The sequence below is a fragment of the Quercus robur genome, chromosome 2, assembly GCF_932294415.1.
Source record: "Quercus robur chromosome 2, dhQueRobu3.1, whole genome shotgun sequence".
NCBI lineage: Eukaryota > Viridiplantae > Streptophyta > Magnoliopsida > Fagales > Fagaceae > Quercus > Quercus robur.
In genome coordinates, this window is record NC_065535.1 from 88,761,911 (window position 1) to 88,775,616 (window position 13,706).

The following is a 13,706-nucleotide window of genomic DNA, read 5'->3' on the forward strand; positions in this document are numbered from 1 at the left end:
ACATTAAATAAATAAATAAAATGAAACTTGAAAATATTCCTTTTGTTTTTATTTCAATACCAATAAAAGAACAAAGAAATGGAACCAATAAAGAAAAGTTAAATAATAATTAATCCTTAATTTAACATTTTGATAATTTACTCTAATAGCTCACTAGTTTAATAATTTTACAGAAATTATAAATAAATAAATAAATAAAAAACTATGCCATTATCTAATGGTCAATCTCATACTCTCAGGTGCCCTTGTCATATATAAAACATAAAAATAAAATTAAGTAACCTATTAAAATAATTAAATACATAGAGTTTATAAGAATAAAATTTAAAATGTTAGCTAAAAAAGTGAATAACTAATAAAAAAATTATAACTTTATGAAAAACTAATAGATTTTATTTTAGAAATATTTAGATTTAATAATTGCACCTCGATTTAGTATCTTTTATATGTACCACATAGAAATTTTAATACAACCCTAGTATATAATGAAAATGGCCAAATAATACGTTAAAATTTTAAATTTTAAAAATATGATTGTTCTATAAATAGATTAAATATTACTTTCAAATCCAAAATTAACGATAATGAGTTTGTTTGTTTTTTTTACAAAATATAAGAAAGAAAAAAGAAAAAGGGATCAACCCTTCTGAACTACCAATCAACCCAATCCAACCCATCATTTTAAAGAGTCAAGTACGAGTTGTCATGTTTATCCACATATCGAAACATTTTTACTCATATCCATTTTCATTCTTCAGCTTCAAGTAAATCAATAGATTTTGGGTTAGGGTTCAAATTTACAAGCTCTAACAATGGCCAATATAAATGGTCTATCAATTCATCCCATAATTAATTAAAAACATCCATGAAATCAAAATAAAAAGAACCTAACAACAGTCACATGTATCATTCATCATAAAAATTAAAGTCAATTAAAGACAAATGAAATTTAACTCTCAAAATTAACACATCACTTAGATCAAAATAAAATTGTACTATCCACACTTTACACAAACAAATGCCTCTATCCATAAAAATGCAAGAACATCTATGTGTGTTTAATTTTTTTTTTTTGGGGGTAGAATTTAAAAGGTGTAATATTTACTCTATGATGATTGCTCATTTTATCAAAATAAATTTTTTGCATAGAACACTAAAAATTTTATCAATTAAACTAATTGAAATTTACATCACTTTAATTTTTTTTTTTTTTTAAAGGATTTTTTTTAAAGAAACTTAGACGTGTACTTTACATAATGCATAAACTCTTTTTATTTTTATTGGGAAAAACCTGTTCCACACTTTCACACACTGTAGAATAAACACTATTTTTTTTATTTTAAAAAAAAAGTGTTATGCCACATCATCCAATTTATTCACTTTTTTTTTTTTTTTTTATTCCGGCGGATTCTTTATTATCTTCTCTAGGAAGAAGACTAGGATTGAAGTGGTTGTATGAATCAATAGTATCAGCACCGTCCAATCACAGGACTCTAAGATCTGGCAAACTCACACCGCCTAACATCAACGGCTCTCAATATAAAAAAAACATTCAAAGTCGGTATCATTAGTGGAGTTCGACTAGACTTAGGAAATACTTCGTGGACCCCATACCAAACAAAAACCTTTAAAACCCAAAGCCCCTCCTCTCTCTCTCTTTCACGCCGCAAAATCTCAAACCCACTTTTCTTCTTCTTCTTCTTCTTCTTCGTAGTTCAATGTTCATAGCACCAACCAAGTAAGTTTTTCTTTCTCTTCTCTTCTATTCTCTCTTTTATCTTCAACTTTCAATTCCCACATCCATAATCTCCAGTTCTATTTGTTTTCCCAAACTTATAAAGAATTACATATTACTTTAGCTACTGCTTTTGATCTTTTTCTCTTAATTCTGGACTTTCTTGTTAAAGATTTATTTCTTTTTTATTAAGTTCTGACTAAAATATCTTGCTTTGTCTTTCTTGTTTTTTATTTGAAAATTTTGTAGTTGAAGGGCATTAAGGATTGTGGGTAAATTTTATTCTTATTAGCATATTAAAGTTTGGTTCTTTTGTTGGTATATGTTTCTGGGTTGTTCTTGCGTTTGTTTTTTTCTTTTACAAAATTTGTCTTTATTAGCATTATATGATTCTATGTACCATTGTTCAACAAGGATACTTTACAAAAAGATCAATTTTAGAAGAGAAGCAACGTATATCTCCGTGATACTACAAACCACAGTGAATTTAGTTTACTACTGTTATCAATATTTTCAAGAAATCCTGTTTTTGCATGCCAATTTTGTCTTTTCTTCTTGAATATTTTTGTTCTGTTTTGTAGTTAATAAATTGAATGGTATGAGACATACCCTTTGTGGTTTCTTTTTTGTTTTTGTATATAATTTTTGTATTTACAGCTATACTCTAAAGATATTGTATATGTTGTAGTTTCAGAATGATAATTTCTAAGCAGTTGTTGTTTTTCAATGTATTTTCAGGTAAATATGTCTAGGATGGGATCTTCAAAGGATATTGTTTCAAGGAAAACCAATGAACAAAATTTTTGTGATGTACAAAATGGCAATAATACTACTGTCAGAGCCTCCCGAGTTGCGCCAAAGCATCATCAGGGCAATGTGTCTATAATAAGCTCAGTTTCTTATAGGCCAAAATCCTTAGGACTACAGATTGGCAATAATGGTACTGTCAGAACCTCTCAAGTTGAACCAAAGCATCAAAGAAATGTGTCTAAATTAAGCTCAGTTCCTCCTAATAGAGCAAAATCATCAGGAATACATTATAGCAATAAAAATCCTGTCAGTACCTCCCTTGTTGGACCAAATAATCAGGGTAATGTGTCTAAAATAAGCTGTGTCTCTTTTAGACAAAAACCCTCAGGAGTACATTTTAGCAATTACAATACTGTGGGCACCTCCCAAGTTAGACCAAAAAATCAAGTTAATGTGTCTAAAGTGAGTTCAGTACTAGATAAACAAAATCCTTCTGAAGTACAGCAGCATGATGAAAAGAATGCAGTCAAGACCTCCCAAGCTGAATTATCCTCAGATTCTCCAACAGCCAGGGCCAAACGAGGCATTAAAGCTTACTTTCAGACAGGTAGTGTACAATCTTAACCTTAACCTCAAGCCACTTCCAACCCAATTTCCCAAAAGAAAACACATAAATATGTGAAAGATGTCAATGCCCAAAGCTCTTACTTTTGCAGGGTTTTTGAGATGTGATTTGTAGGCAGAATTACCCCCAATTTAAATATATTATAAAAAAATATAAATATAAATATAAACACACACACACACATATATATATATATATATATGCAAGTATTATTGTTTTGTCATATCTTTAACATTCCTTACATAAAAATGTGCTCCTATGCTAATTTATCTACCAGTATTTGTCATTTGTTAACATGAGATAGCTTAGCTCAATGCACTTAATGTTGGGCATTGTTCTGTTACAGTTTAGTACCAGCAGTAGTCTTCACATGCAAGAAATCATAATATTTAGGATCATCCTTTGAAAAATTAGCAGCTTTTTATTGTTGTTACTGTTTTCCACAGATAAGACAACTTACTCTCCACAACATCGGTCTACTCAGAAGAGCAAAGATTTTATGCCACCTGTTAAGAATAAGCAAAGACACAGCACTCCATCTTCCCAAGTTTGGCAAATGAAAGTTGAGATACCACCTTCTGAAAGGCTATCTAAGGTCACGATGCAACCTTCCAAAAACCAACTTGGACAAAGCCATAGCACTCCATCTTCCCACCAAGTTTGGCGAAAAAAAGTAGAGACACAACCTTCTGAAAGGCAATCTAAGGTCAAGATGCAACCTTCCAAGAAGCAATCTATGGTCAAGAAGCAGCCTTCCAAAAAGCCATCCAAACAGCAGTCAAAACAAAATGTTCCATCATATCATATTGTGTGGGATGGTATGTCTAAACAAAACCTTTTACTTCTCTTTCTAATTAAAAGTTTACTCTTGAGAATATCCAACATTGTGCCTACTTTTGCACTCTGATGTGTCTTGGAAAGAATGTTATGCTTTAATTTTGGTACTATGCATTGTACTTGCTGTGATGCGATATGTATCTTGGAGAGTACCATGCTTAGAATGTCTAACTAGTCCTATTTGCTTAAGCATAGGTACCAAATGTTCACATCTGCTTTCATGGTCTGTGCTCAATTGAGTCTATAACTTTACTTTATATTTCACGGTATCTTTTGAACTAGACATGGTTACATAAGTGAGAACCAAGACCTTTTTGCATAACCACCCTGTTGCATACTGTTTTCCTGAATAAGCAAAGTACATAACAACAGAAGCACATCAACAGATTCATACTTTTTGTAATGTACATGGATGAAATGGGGAGGGTGGAAAAGCTATGCTGCTTATAACAATTTATGTAAGAAGCATATGCCTCTTATTTGGAAAATTTAAGTTGCATGTTTTGACGAATTTAAACAAATATTCTTGAATTTGCCAGTGAATCATGACATTTTTGTTATAAATTCGGTCATCTACAAGTATGTGAAAAACCAAGTATGGTCCATTTTTATTTCAAAAATTGACATACTAAATTTGATTAACTCACATACAAATATAAAGTGAGTGGCATAATGGCATTACAGAACCCAAAGTTCTATACAACTTTTAATAGGATGATGCCAAATTACAACCACAAATTCATCAATTCAAATCAGCTCAATGTAATATGACATAGGAGGAGCTTTCATAGTTGTATTGTTTGTTCTATAACCTCAATTATCAATTTGATGCTCTTATGTTCAATATTGTGTTATCTGGCTTCCTATTTTGGTACCATTATTTATCATCAGAATTCCATTTGCAGGTTTTGATGATGATGCTGATGATGATGATGATTCTATCACTGAACCATTTGGACAAAATTGTCCTGTGTGTGATGACGATCTTGCATATTCACCCACAGATGAAGAAGAATTATGTTCTTCTGTTCTCCCAGAGGTTGCTGTTCTTTCATGTGGACATTCCTTCCATTGCCACTGCTTGCTGCTTGTCTCATCTGAAGAGCAGTCCACGGATCCACCATGTTTTATTTGTGTGAATGGCTTGTCTCTAACAAATCAGGGCAATTCTCTCTGATATTCTACTCTTATGTTTTTGTAGACATTCCTAATGTAAGTAGAGCAGACGAAAAGAAAAGAAAAATTAGTGTAGGATTGTTTGAACAGTCATTGGTTGATTATTGCAAATGTACGTACAGCTTTGATGACTCATAAAAGTGACAGATAATTATGTATGTAGTTTACTTTGGTGTCAAATCTAGCTCAATAATTGATTATTATAATATAACTTTTTACAGATTAGCTAATCCACCAAAAAAATTGGCGCCACAGAGGCTTCTTCTACTCCTGCCATTTTTATTTTTATTTTTTGTGTGGGTAAGATGGTTAGAAATTTTTTTTTTCCCTCAACTGCTGACCTTGCAACTTGAACCTCTCCCCCCATTCACTCCATACATGAAAAGGTTTCATCCGCCTACAAGCAGGGATGGAGCCACACTAGGGCCCCAAACCTGACCCCACCAAGTTTTTTCCTTTTTATAGATATATTAAGGCTTAATTTGAATTGGGCTCAAGAAAAATAAAACTTGGCCCTCCTCCTCTCCAAAATCTTGTCCTCCCTCCTCAAATCAGCTCAAACAACTTTACAAATCAATTGAAATAACATCACAAATCAGTTCAAACAACTACATTCCACATATCAGCTCAAACCACCACAATCCATAGATCATCGACCTTTTGTAACTCGAAACCCTAATTCCGTCCTTGCCTACAAGGGCACGTGGTCCCTGCTTCATTGTAACTTGTCACTAAAACTGATGAAATTAGTGCCGTTTGTGTACTATCATGACCAATAATAAAAATGGACTGAAGGCCTTGAATTAGGGTGAATCTGAATTGTCCTGGCACTTGAAGGCCGTGTCCTGCTTTGCTGATTGCTCCTAAGATGGAAGTGAGGTATCCTAGTCCTCATTATGGTGATATTTTGCTCATCAAAATATTCGTTGTTTCAACTTGTTTACATGCCCAATTGGGTCATGGCTTCCTAGAAAATATTAGCAAGAGAAATTAAATTCAGATCCACAAAACTTGAACCAGTGGCTTGACCACTGATCTAGAACCCTTCTAGCCTCAATTAATTGTCACTATTTAATATAGATTTCTGATCTTTACAGTGTTAAGCATTTAGAAATTTTAGTTCTCTGATGGAATTGTCATGAGCCCTATGTCCCCGTTTATCAATCTCTCAAAGTTGCAACTATAATTTCCTTTCCTTTTTAGAATTCTGTAATTGATAAACCATGTGGGGTCATGTCTTTAAGTCCCAGTAAGATCTCTTATAAGTCGAGCTTCTTTTCTTCAAGTGGAGGTGAAAAGAATGTTTTGTTCACGTAGTTGGTTTGCCCATGCTTCCAGATAAGCTTTACAAGATTTGCGAGGGGTTGAAGAAAAAGATAGAGAGCACCGGTTCTTTCCTCATGTATTTATTTCTTAAATTCAGACGGCCAAAATGTCAGAACCCTATTAAGAACGAAATACTGAAAACACTAGAAATAACAATAATATAAAAAGGAAGATTTCCTATGTCAATGTTTTCATACAATCAGCCTAGAGCCGGAAAGGGCTTCCGTACATAATTGATTAAACCTACTTAAATGATGAGAGTTCAAAGCTCTCACAGCTAAAACATATAGGTGTGTCCTGGGTGTGAGATCGTATCGGTTACTCCTTGTTCAAACCAGAATATACCATCCTCAGAAAACATGTGAAACCACAGGACAAATTGCTTAATAAGAACCTTAAAATACATTGATCTTTGCACGATTTGTACAAATAGATGTAGCAAGCTGTTCATAGAACATGAAAACATACAGTTATGAAGCTACACCTAATACAGTAATTTTTACAAGGGACTTGAGCAGGATTCTTCATCAAAACGAATTTCTGAATCCCAAAACTTCCCGAGGTTCAAGTAAAGGACAATCACCTCATTGGAGTGATCAGATTATATTAAACAGCCAGAAAATCTTCAACAAGAGAGAGAGAGACAGAGAGACAGAGAGAAAGGAAGAGAGAGAGATAGAGAGAGAATTTGCAATCTTAGATTGATTCTTGCAATTTCTGGAATGTAAAACAACAGAACTATGTACATTAGCTCTCCGCATCCTCTTCAGAAATGTTAAACAAGAACTTTGGGAGGGAGGCAATTCTAGGAAGATGAAGTAGCAGTTCCCCAAACGAGTCTTTCCTTGACATACCGGCCACCTGCTTGCTGCCAGATAAATCCCTTGTATCCTGGTCAGAAAGCTTCAAATCAGCTCTATATTTATTATCATGTATTTGTTCAGGGTTGTTCTTAACTTGAACACTCGTCCCACCATCAGGCCCATTGGCGCAACTTCCCCCACTACCCTGTGGATTCTGAACTGTGGCAGAGTCCTTCTGCAGAAGGCAACATAAGGAATTGACCCTTGTCATGAGGGATTTCTCATCAGAAGCTGCAGTAGACTGATTGTCATTGAGCAGGTACTGAGCAATGTCCTCCAGTATGTCTTGGTATTCAGGACTTTCATTAGTAGCGGGTGGATTTCCAGAAGTCATCTGTTCTGAAAGACACTGTCCAATATGGCTCATTAGATCACTCATTGACATGGATGGATGGATCCCAGGCAGCAGTTTTAACTGGTCCCAGTTTCTTGAGGCCGCAGAATCAACAGCTTCAGAACTTCCATTACCTTCAATTGCATGAGCGTCCATCACTAAATATCAGAATGACAATCAGAGACCAATGGACAACACCAAGCAAGATATGTAATTACTATTTACTTGCAGCTTACAACTATACCAAACATCCTACTCAAAATATAAAATTTATGCACTCAAACCCTAGGGCTAAGCAGAATCTAGTATTCAGAAACATTAGAAGAATATAAATGGAAAACTGAAGGTCTTTACCAAAAAAATAATCACTTTCAAGTTGTAACATTTTCAAAATGATAAAGGCATAAAAATTTAAAATGTAAACATGTCAAACATTCAGCTTTCTAAAAATAAGCTGCAATACACACAAAAATATAAAAATAAAACACAAAATATGAAATCGCTTTTCAGAACATGCATGCAGGTCCTTAACGGCCAATGTTATGTCTAAGATATATTCAGATTTGACAAGAATAGATCTAGACAGCACATCATTACAGGCATGCACCTACCATGACAAATAACCACATATATGTGGAAGAAAAGCAGGATAAATTATTTTAAACTAGAAATATTCATATGTTAAGCTACCATTAAGTTATGCATCATTCTTTACACTCTTAGTACATAAGGGCTCTTAAACAGAACGTCTAATTGGAGTGTGTACAATCATTAAGCTATGCACCTAGCAAATTCGGATAGCAATGATTTAACAAGATGTTAATTAAAACAAATAAGTTAGGACATAAGGAGCATCATCAGAAGCAATTATCAAACACGCCACCATATGATAATGCCCAAAGTTAAATTACAAAAGCCCAAGAAAAAAAGGTGAAAACAATCAATCACCATGCCCAAAACAACACTCATTGTACCTGAACTGGGAGAAGGAGCTTCTCGTAACCGATTTTCCAATGCCAAACCAGAAGAATCCTGTTTATGTTCAATTTTCAGCGAAGATGATTGTGTTGGAGTTGGTGATGCTACATCCTGGAAACCAGACATGGATCCTCCACTATCCATTTGATCAAAACTATGCTCTTTAGATTCTTCTGGGTCCTCAAATACAGAAGGTCGTGGTTCAAAGAATGGTGAATCCACAACTATCTCTGGTTGTCGGCTTAAGAAATTAAGGCGCATGTCACACTGGATGAGCTTTTCAAAATGCTTATTTAACAGCCCTTGTGGGCATTGCAGAAAATGTTGCCTAAAAAACCATAAAAGTAAAATTTTCAATCAATACCAAAGTTACAAAAAACTAAATCTTCATTTATGAGATGTTTGTTTAAGTGGTCTCGTACTCTTGGAACCAGTGATGAGCATTTGATTGTAGAATTCTCTTTCTTCTAGATGGTAATTTTTCTCTTTGTAATTCTTTAGGAGAGTTTTGTGCATACATGGATACATAAGCTTTTCCTCTTTTCAATAAAATTATTACTTATAAAAAAATGGTAAGGAGTTCTGTGTGTATCAATAATGAGCATATATGTTAAGGAAAAGTGAGAGAACAGAAAATGTAGGATGGATACAAAAGGTTTAAATTTTCCCTAGTGCGTGTTTGGTATAAAAGATAGAATTATTTTATTTTATTCTTTTGATAGGTAAGAAAATTCTATTTAAGAAAGACTACTACATGAAAATAGACACGAAGTAGCCTAATATGTAATTTATATAGATTTACTGGTACCCTTGTTACATAAGGAGAGGATAAAAAAGATTAGAGAACATAAAAAACAGTTTTCCCCTACTTTTATCCCCAAATTGAGAGGATTTTTTTGGTGGTCCTGGGTAGAAAACTCCGCCCACCCCTTTGCCATTCTCCCTCTTTTCCACCACACCAAACAAAGTAAAACTTCCATTTTCCACCCAACCAAAAGAAATAAAACTGTAAATGCACAACTGGCACAAATGTCTTTTTACTATAAATGTTTCCTCCTGTTTGTGGGATAGATCAATTAAAAAAATGCTTCAGATACACATGCACACACAGTCAAGAAGGACAAGAAAATGTAGTTGCAAGCAGCTAGAACCAAAAGGGAAAATAAAAGAAACAATAGACCTGATTGCATAGAGTAATGAGAATGGTAAAAGAATATGGGAACAAGTATGGATAAGAGAAAGAACACCATCCAGCAAACAATAAGCCACCCAGAACAACCCAAGTCAGCACAAGACTTTCTAGGCTCTAGCCAAGGCTTAAGTATAGAAGAAGCAGCAAAAGCAGCAGACTTTTTGGCAGTCTTGCTTTCAATTATAAAGAGAGAATACAGGATAAACCAAACTAATCTTACCTGTTTATGCTAGCCTGCCCATCAGTAAAATCTGCCGTAGCCTGCCATAAGGTGTGCTTTCTAGGCTGAGGGTTGGTCTCCCTAAAGAAAAGGGGCTGTCTAGCCAGCTGCACAAGGAATAACCAGTGTCTTAATGAACCATTTATATGTGCGCACACCTTAGCATTCTAACAAACATTCATAAAACTTACAAACAGGTACACACGCTGCCACAAACACATAGATAGAAAGCATAAGAATACCATACATACCACGACATTCAATGTACCAGGTCCATTATCAGGACAATTTGCCTTCAAAGCCATAATATCTGACCATTGGATTTCTATTTTACTCTTCAGCCCACCTTCAAGAACTTCCCAAACAAGCTTATGCTTAGCAAAGTAACATTTTGCAACTAAATCTCCTTCATATCTTGATTTATACTGCCACCGGGAAAAAAAAAGTAGAGTTTAATGACAAAAAAAAAAAAGGTCCTCCATGGGATTTGAGAGAGATGGCTGGTACTGCCAAGTTATATGCCAAAGTCCACAAAATTTTCTAAATTTTTCAGAATGTTAGCAGCACAATATTGTTAAAATATTTTCTTGATTCTATGCTCCCGAAAAGTAGCACAAAAGTGAATAAGATACCTCCCAACCGCCAATTTTCAGAAGTGAAGCTGGGAAATTTGAAGCCTTTAGCTTGTCCGTAGCACTAGATAAAGCAGCCCCTTTACTTTCCTTTTTAACTACCGCATTAAAGTTTTCACTCTGAGCAGCTCCGTTACTAGAAGCACCCCCTTGTGAAAGCTTCATTTGAATTAATTCTAACAGAGATGGGCTCTTCCTCAGCCGCAAACCCAGAGGGCTAGGCTCATCGAGTGGGTTGTATTGTGAAGGAGGAATAGGGTATGCATTAGTTCCTGAACTCCATTGCTGATTAGGCAACAAGATTGTGTAAGACAAAAAATAAATAAAAGAATAAAAGAATCCAAATTACTACTGAAAGTAACAGAAGCTCTTTAGATTTCCAATGCAACCCAAATCTCAACATTGATAATAATCTATTAAAGAAAAAAAAAAAAAAAAAAAAGTCCGAGTAACCAAAATTATTTTAATCCAAAATCCTCAACAAGCTCAAGAATTATTAATGTTTGACATGGTTGCATAGAAAGCCACATGCAATTTAAAGATACCTTGAAATCTCAGAAGATGCAAATTTTGTCAGAAAACCAGAGAGTAACCAACGAAGTTCTTAAGTTTTCCCCCCAATAAAACCAGAAACTTAAACCCCATCAAAATTATCACCAATATAACTATTTTTTCACTTTCCTGCGATCTCCCAGGGATCAAACACAAAATATCTGACTCGTATTTTTTCATGCAAAAGAAAATACATATTTTATACAGAAAACACAGGGAACCCAGTAATTCTATTGATTACCATATCACATACAAAAAAGCAATACACAAATAAAGCAAAACACACAAAAAAAAAAAAAGGGGATAGGTAAATAGGCTATTTTATTAATCAGAGAAAATACAAAACTTTGAGTTCACGATGATGAACACAAAGGAACAGAAGAAAAAAAAAATCATAGGCAGGTCTAAAGAGAAGCTGAGAACTCAAGGTAGGATGAACAATCAGAAAAACCCCAAATCCTCGACCAATCATAAAAACTCAAACTTCTTATAAGAAGATCATATACATAAATCGCCAAACCCTAATCCACCGTTTGGTTTCCGAGAAAACAGAGAATCAAACAAAAGGAAAAAATTCACTTTCGACTCCCTGATCTTTCATGCAGTTCCGATTTAAGACTTAAATCCACTCAAATAAGCAAAACCACTTTAAATTAGGCCTTTTTCGATATATGTAATCTCAGCTCTGACTGAGTCTCACGATTTTCTTACCGTTTCCTAAGTTTTCCCCAAAACCAAACAACCAAGCCAAAAAAAAAAAAAAAAAAATTTTGAAATTCAGTACCTCCTGAAAAGATTGAGAAGGCTTTGACCGCTTGTTGAGAGGTCCGTGCTCTTCTTCTAGAGAGTCCTCGATCTCTAGCTTCACCGGAAGCTTCGACGACGCTGTAGTCGTAGACGTCGTTGTTGTTGTTGATTCGAGCTCAGGCCTCATATTCGTCGATTTCATGAACTGTACCATTAAAATTTTCTTGGAGTTTTCACAAAGAAAATCGATAAAAAAAATTTCCCCGGAAATTTAGAAATGAGAAAGTATAAAAAGTTTGTTGTGATCGAAGGAGTTAGAGATTCTGTAAACCCTAGGGGGAAAAAATGGTTCGGCAATCTTTTAACGGTGTTAGAGAGAGAGAGAGTGGTGGGCTTGACGGCGAGCACGTGTCGTTTCCAATGGGCCCTGACCAAATTACCCAATTGTCCTTGTTGTTTATTTCCCTTTTACTGATATATATATTTTTTTCCTTATTACTTTGTTGCTTAAAATTAAAATTGGTTGAATCATGAAGGTTCAATTTACTTTTTAGGAAAAAATATAGTATCACAAATTATTACAACTTTCTATAACAATTATGGTCTGATAGGGTGTGAGTGATAAAGAAAAAATTATAAGTTCATGTATAAAAAATTAGTAATTATTTATAGTCTGTTACGTTAGAATTATAATAAAAAAATTATATAATTAATTAATATTTTGTTGTTTTAGAGTCATTGTATTACTAGAGGTGAGAGTTACTTTCCAAAAAAGTGGGGGGTTTGCCAAAAAGTATTGTAGTTCAACTACCACTTACTAGAAATAATAAAGATATCTAAGTTCAAATCATTCATCTTCCAACTATCAAATAATATAAAAAGAAAAAAACTACATAAGATTTTTTTTTTAAAGAATTCAAACAACCATTTATGTGTGCTTTTAATCGCATGACATATTTGTAAGCCAAAATTGCAAGATATTACCATGTCAAAACTTACTTTTGCCAAATAGCTCCCATCCAGGCTTATTTGAGAATTGAAAAGTCAAGTTTTAGTGCATCTTAACCAACGTGATTGCAGCTAATGTGGCATTTTTTTAAATGCCCACTTGGAACTCAACGTTAGAAGGAACTTGACTTTTCTAAAGTTGAGTTCTCTATCAATTTGTGCTACCTGAAAATTGACTTTTTAATGATAAGTTCTTTATATTTTTTTAAAGTTTGATTTAAACAGAACAACTCTTTTGGAGCTAAGTTGTTACTAAAATATTAAGGGGTCATTTGGTAACGTTGTTCTAGTAATATTATTTGTATTTTTTTAAAATACGTGTAGATGAAAAGTGTGTGAAAATGCATATAATATTATTTAAAAACTGAAAACATGTTAAACTACTATACCAAACGGACCTAATATTTACAACAATGAAGTCAACTGTGTGAGATATATTCCTCCCACTGTTCTCAAGGATCTCAGTGTACCATTTTGATCACAAAGAACAAACTAACACATTTGGCATTTTACAACCAATAGTGCATATGTTTATTTAAATATAGAAAAGTCGAATTTAGCTAGCACTGATTTAGGCCTTGAGCTTGACTGACTCAAGCTGAGTTTTAAATGGAGGCTACATCCCCAAATAAGTTTGGTTGGGGAAGTTTAGCAAAATATGTTTGAAGATAGTAATATCCTGCAATTTTGGTCATTTTTAATGGATCATTTAACACGTTTAAATAATTTAA

General features: G+C 33.9%; 2 protein-coding genes across 3 annotated transcripts; one reads left to right on the forward strand and one right to left on the reverse strand.

Annotated features, from left to right (window-relative positions):
• The first annotated feature begins 1,482 nt into the window (after window positions 1-1,482).
• On the forward strand, window positions 1,483-5,348 carry LOC126715678 (uncharacterized). Its single transcript, XM_050416416.1, has 4 exons — window positions 1,483-1,738; window positions 2,474-3,092; window positions 3,557-3,928; window positions 4,853-5,348. The coding sequence occupies exons 2-4, from the start codon at window positions 2,480-2,482 to the stop codon at window positions 5,122-5,124; spliced, it is 1,257 nt and encodes a 418-aa protein (XP_050272373.1). The 5' UTR covers window positions 1,483-1,738; window positions 2,474-2,479; the 3' UTR covers window positions 5,125-5,348.
• Window positions 5,349-6,832: 1,484 nt separating this feature from the next.
• Window positions 6,833-12,314, reverse strand: LOC126715679 (uncharacterized). Of its 2 annotated transcripts, none has more exons than XM_050416419.1 (6): window positions 12,005-12,314; window positions 10,669-10,953; window positions 10,288-10,461; window positions 10,037-10,143; window positions 8,621-8,952; window positions 6,833-7,780 (listed from the first exon to the last, which is right to left on the reverse strand). In XM_050416419.1, exons 1-6 carry the CDS (start codon window positions 12,179-12,181, stop codon window positions 7,197-7,199), a joined length of 1,659 nt encoding a protein of 552 aa, XP_050272376.1. In that variant the 5' UTR covers window positions 12,182-12,314; the 3' UTR covers window positions 6,833-7,196. The 2 variants fall into 2 exon arrangements, with proteins under 2 accessions (XP_050272376.1, XP_050272375.1); XM_050416418.1 differs by having other exon boundaries at window positions 6,833-7,804.
• Window positions 12,315-13,706: the final 1,392 nt, after the last annotated feature.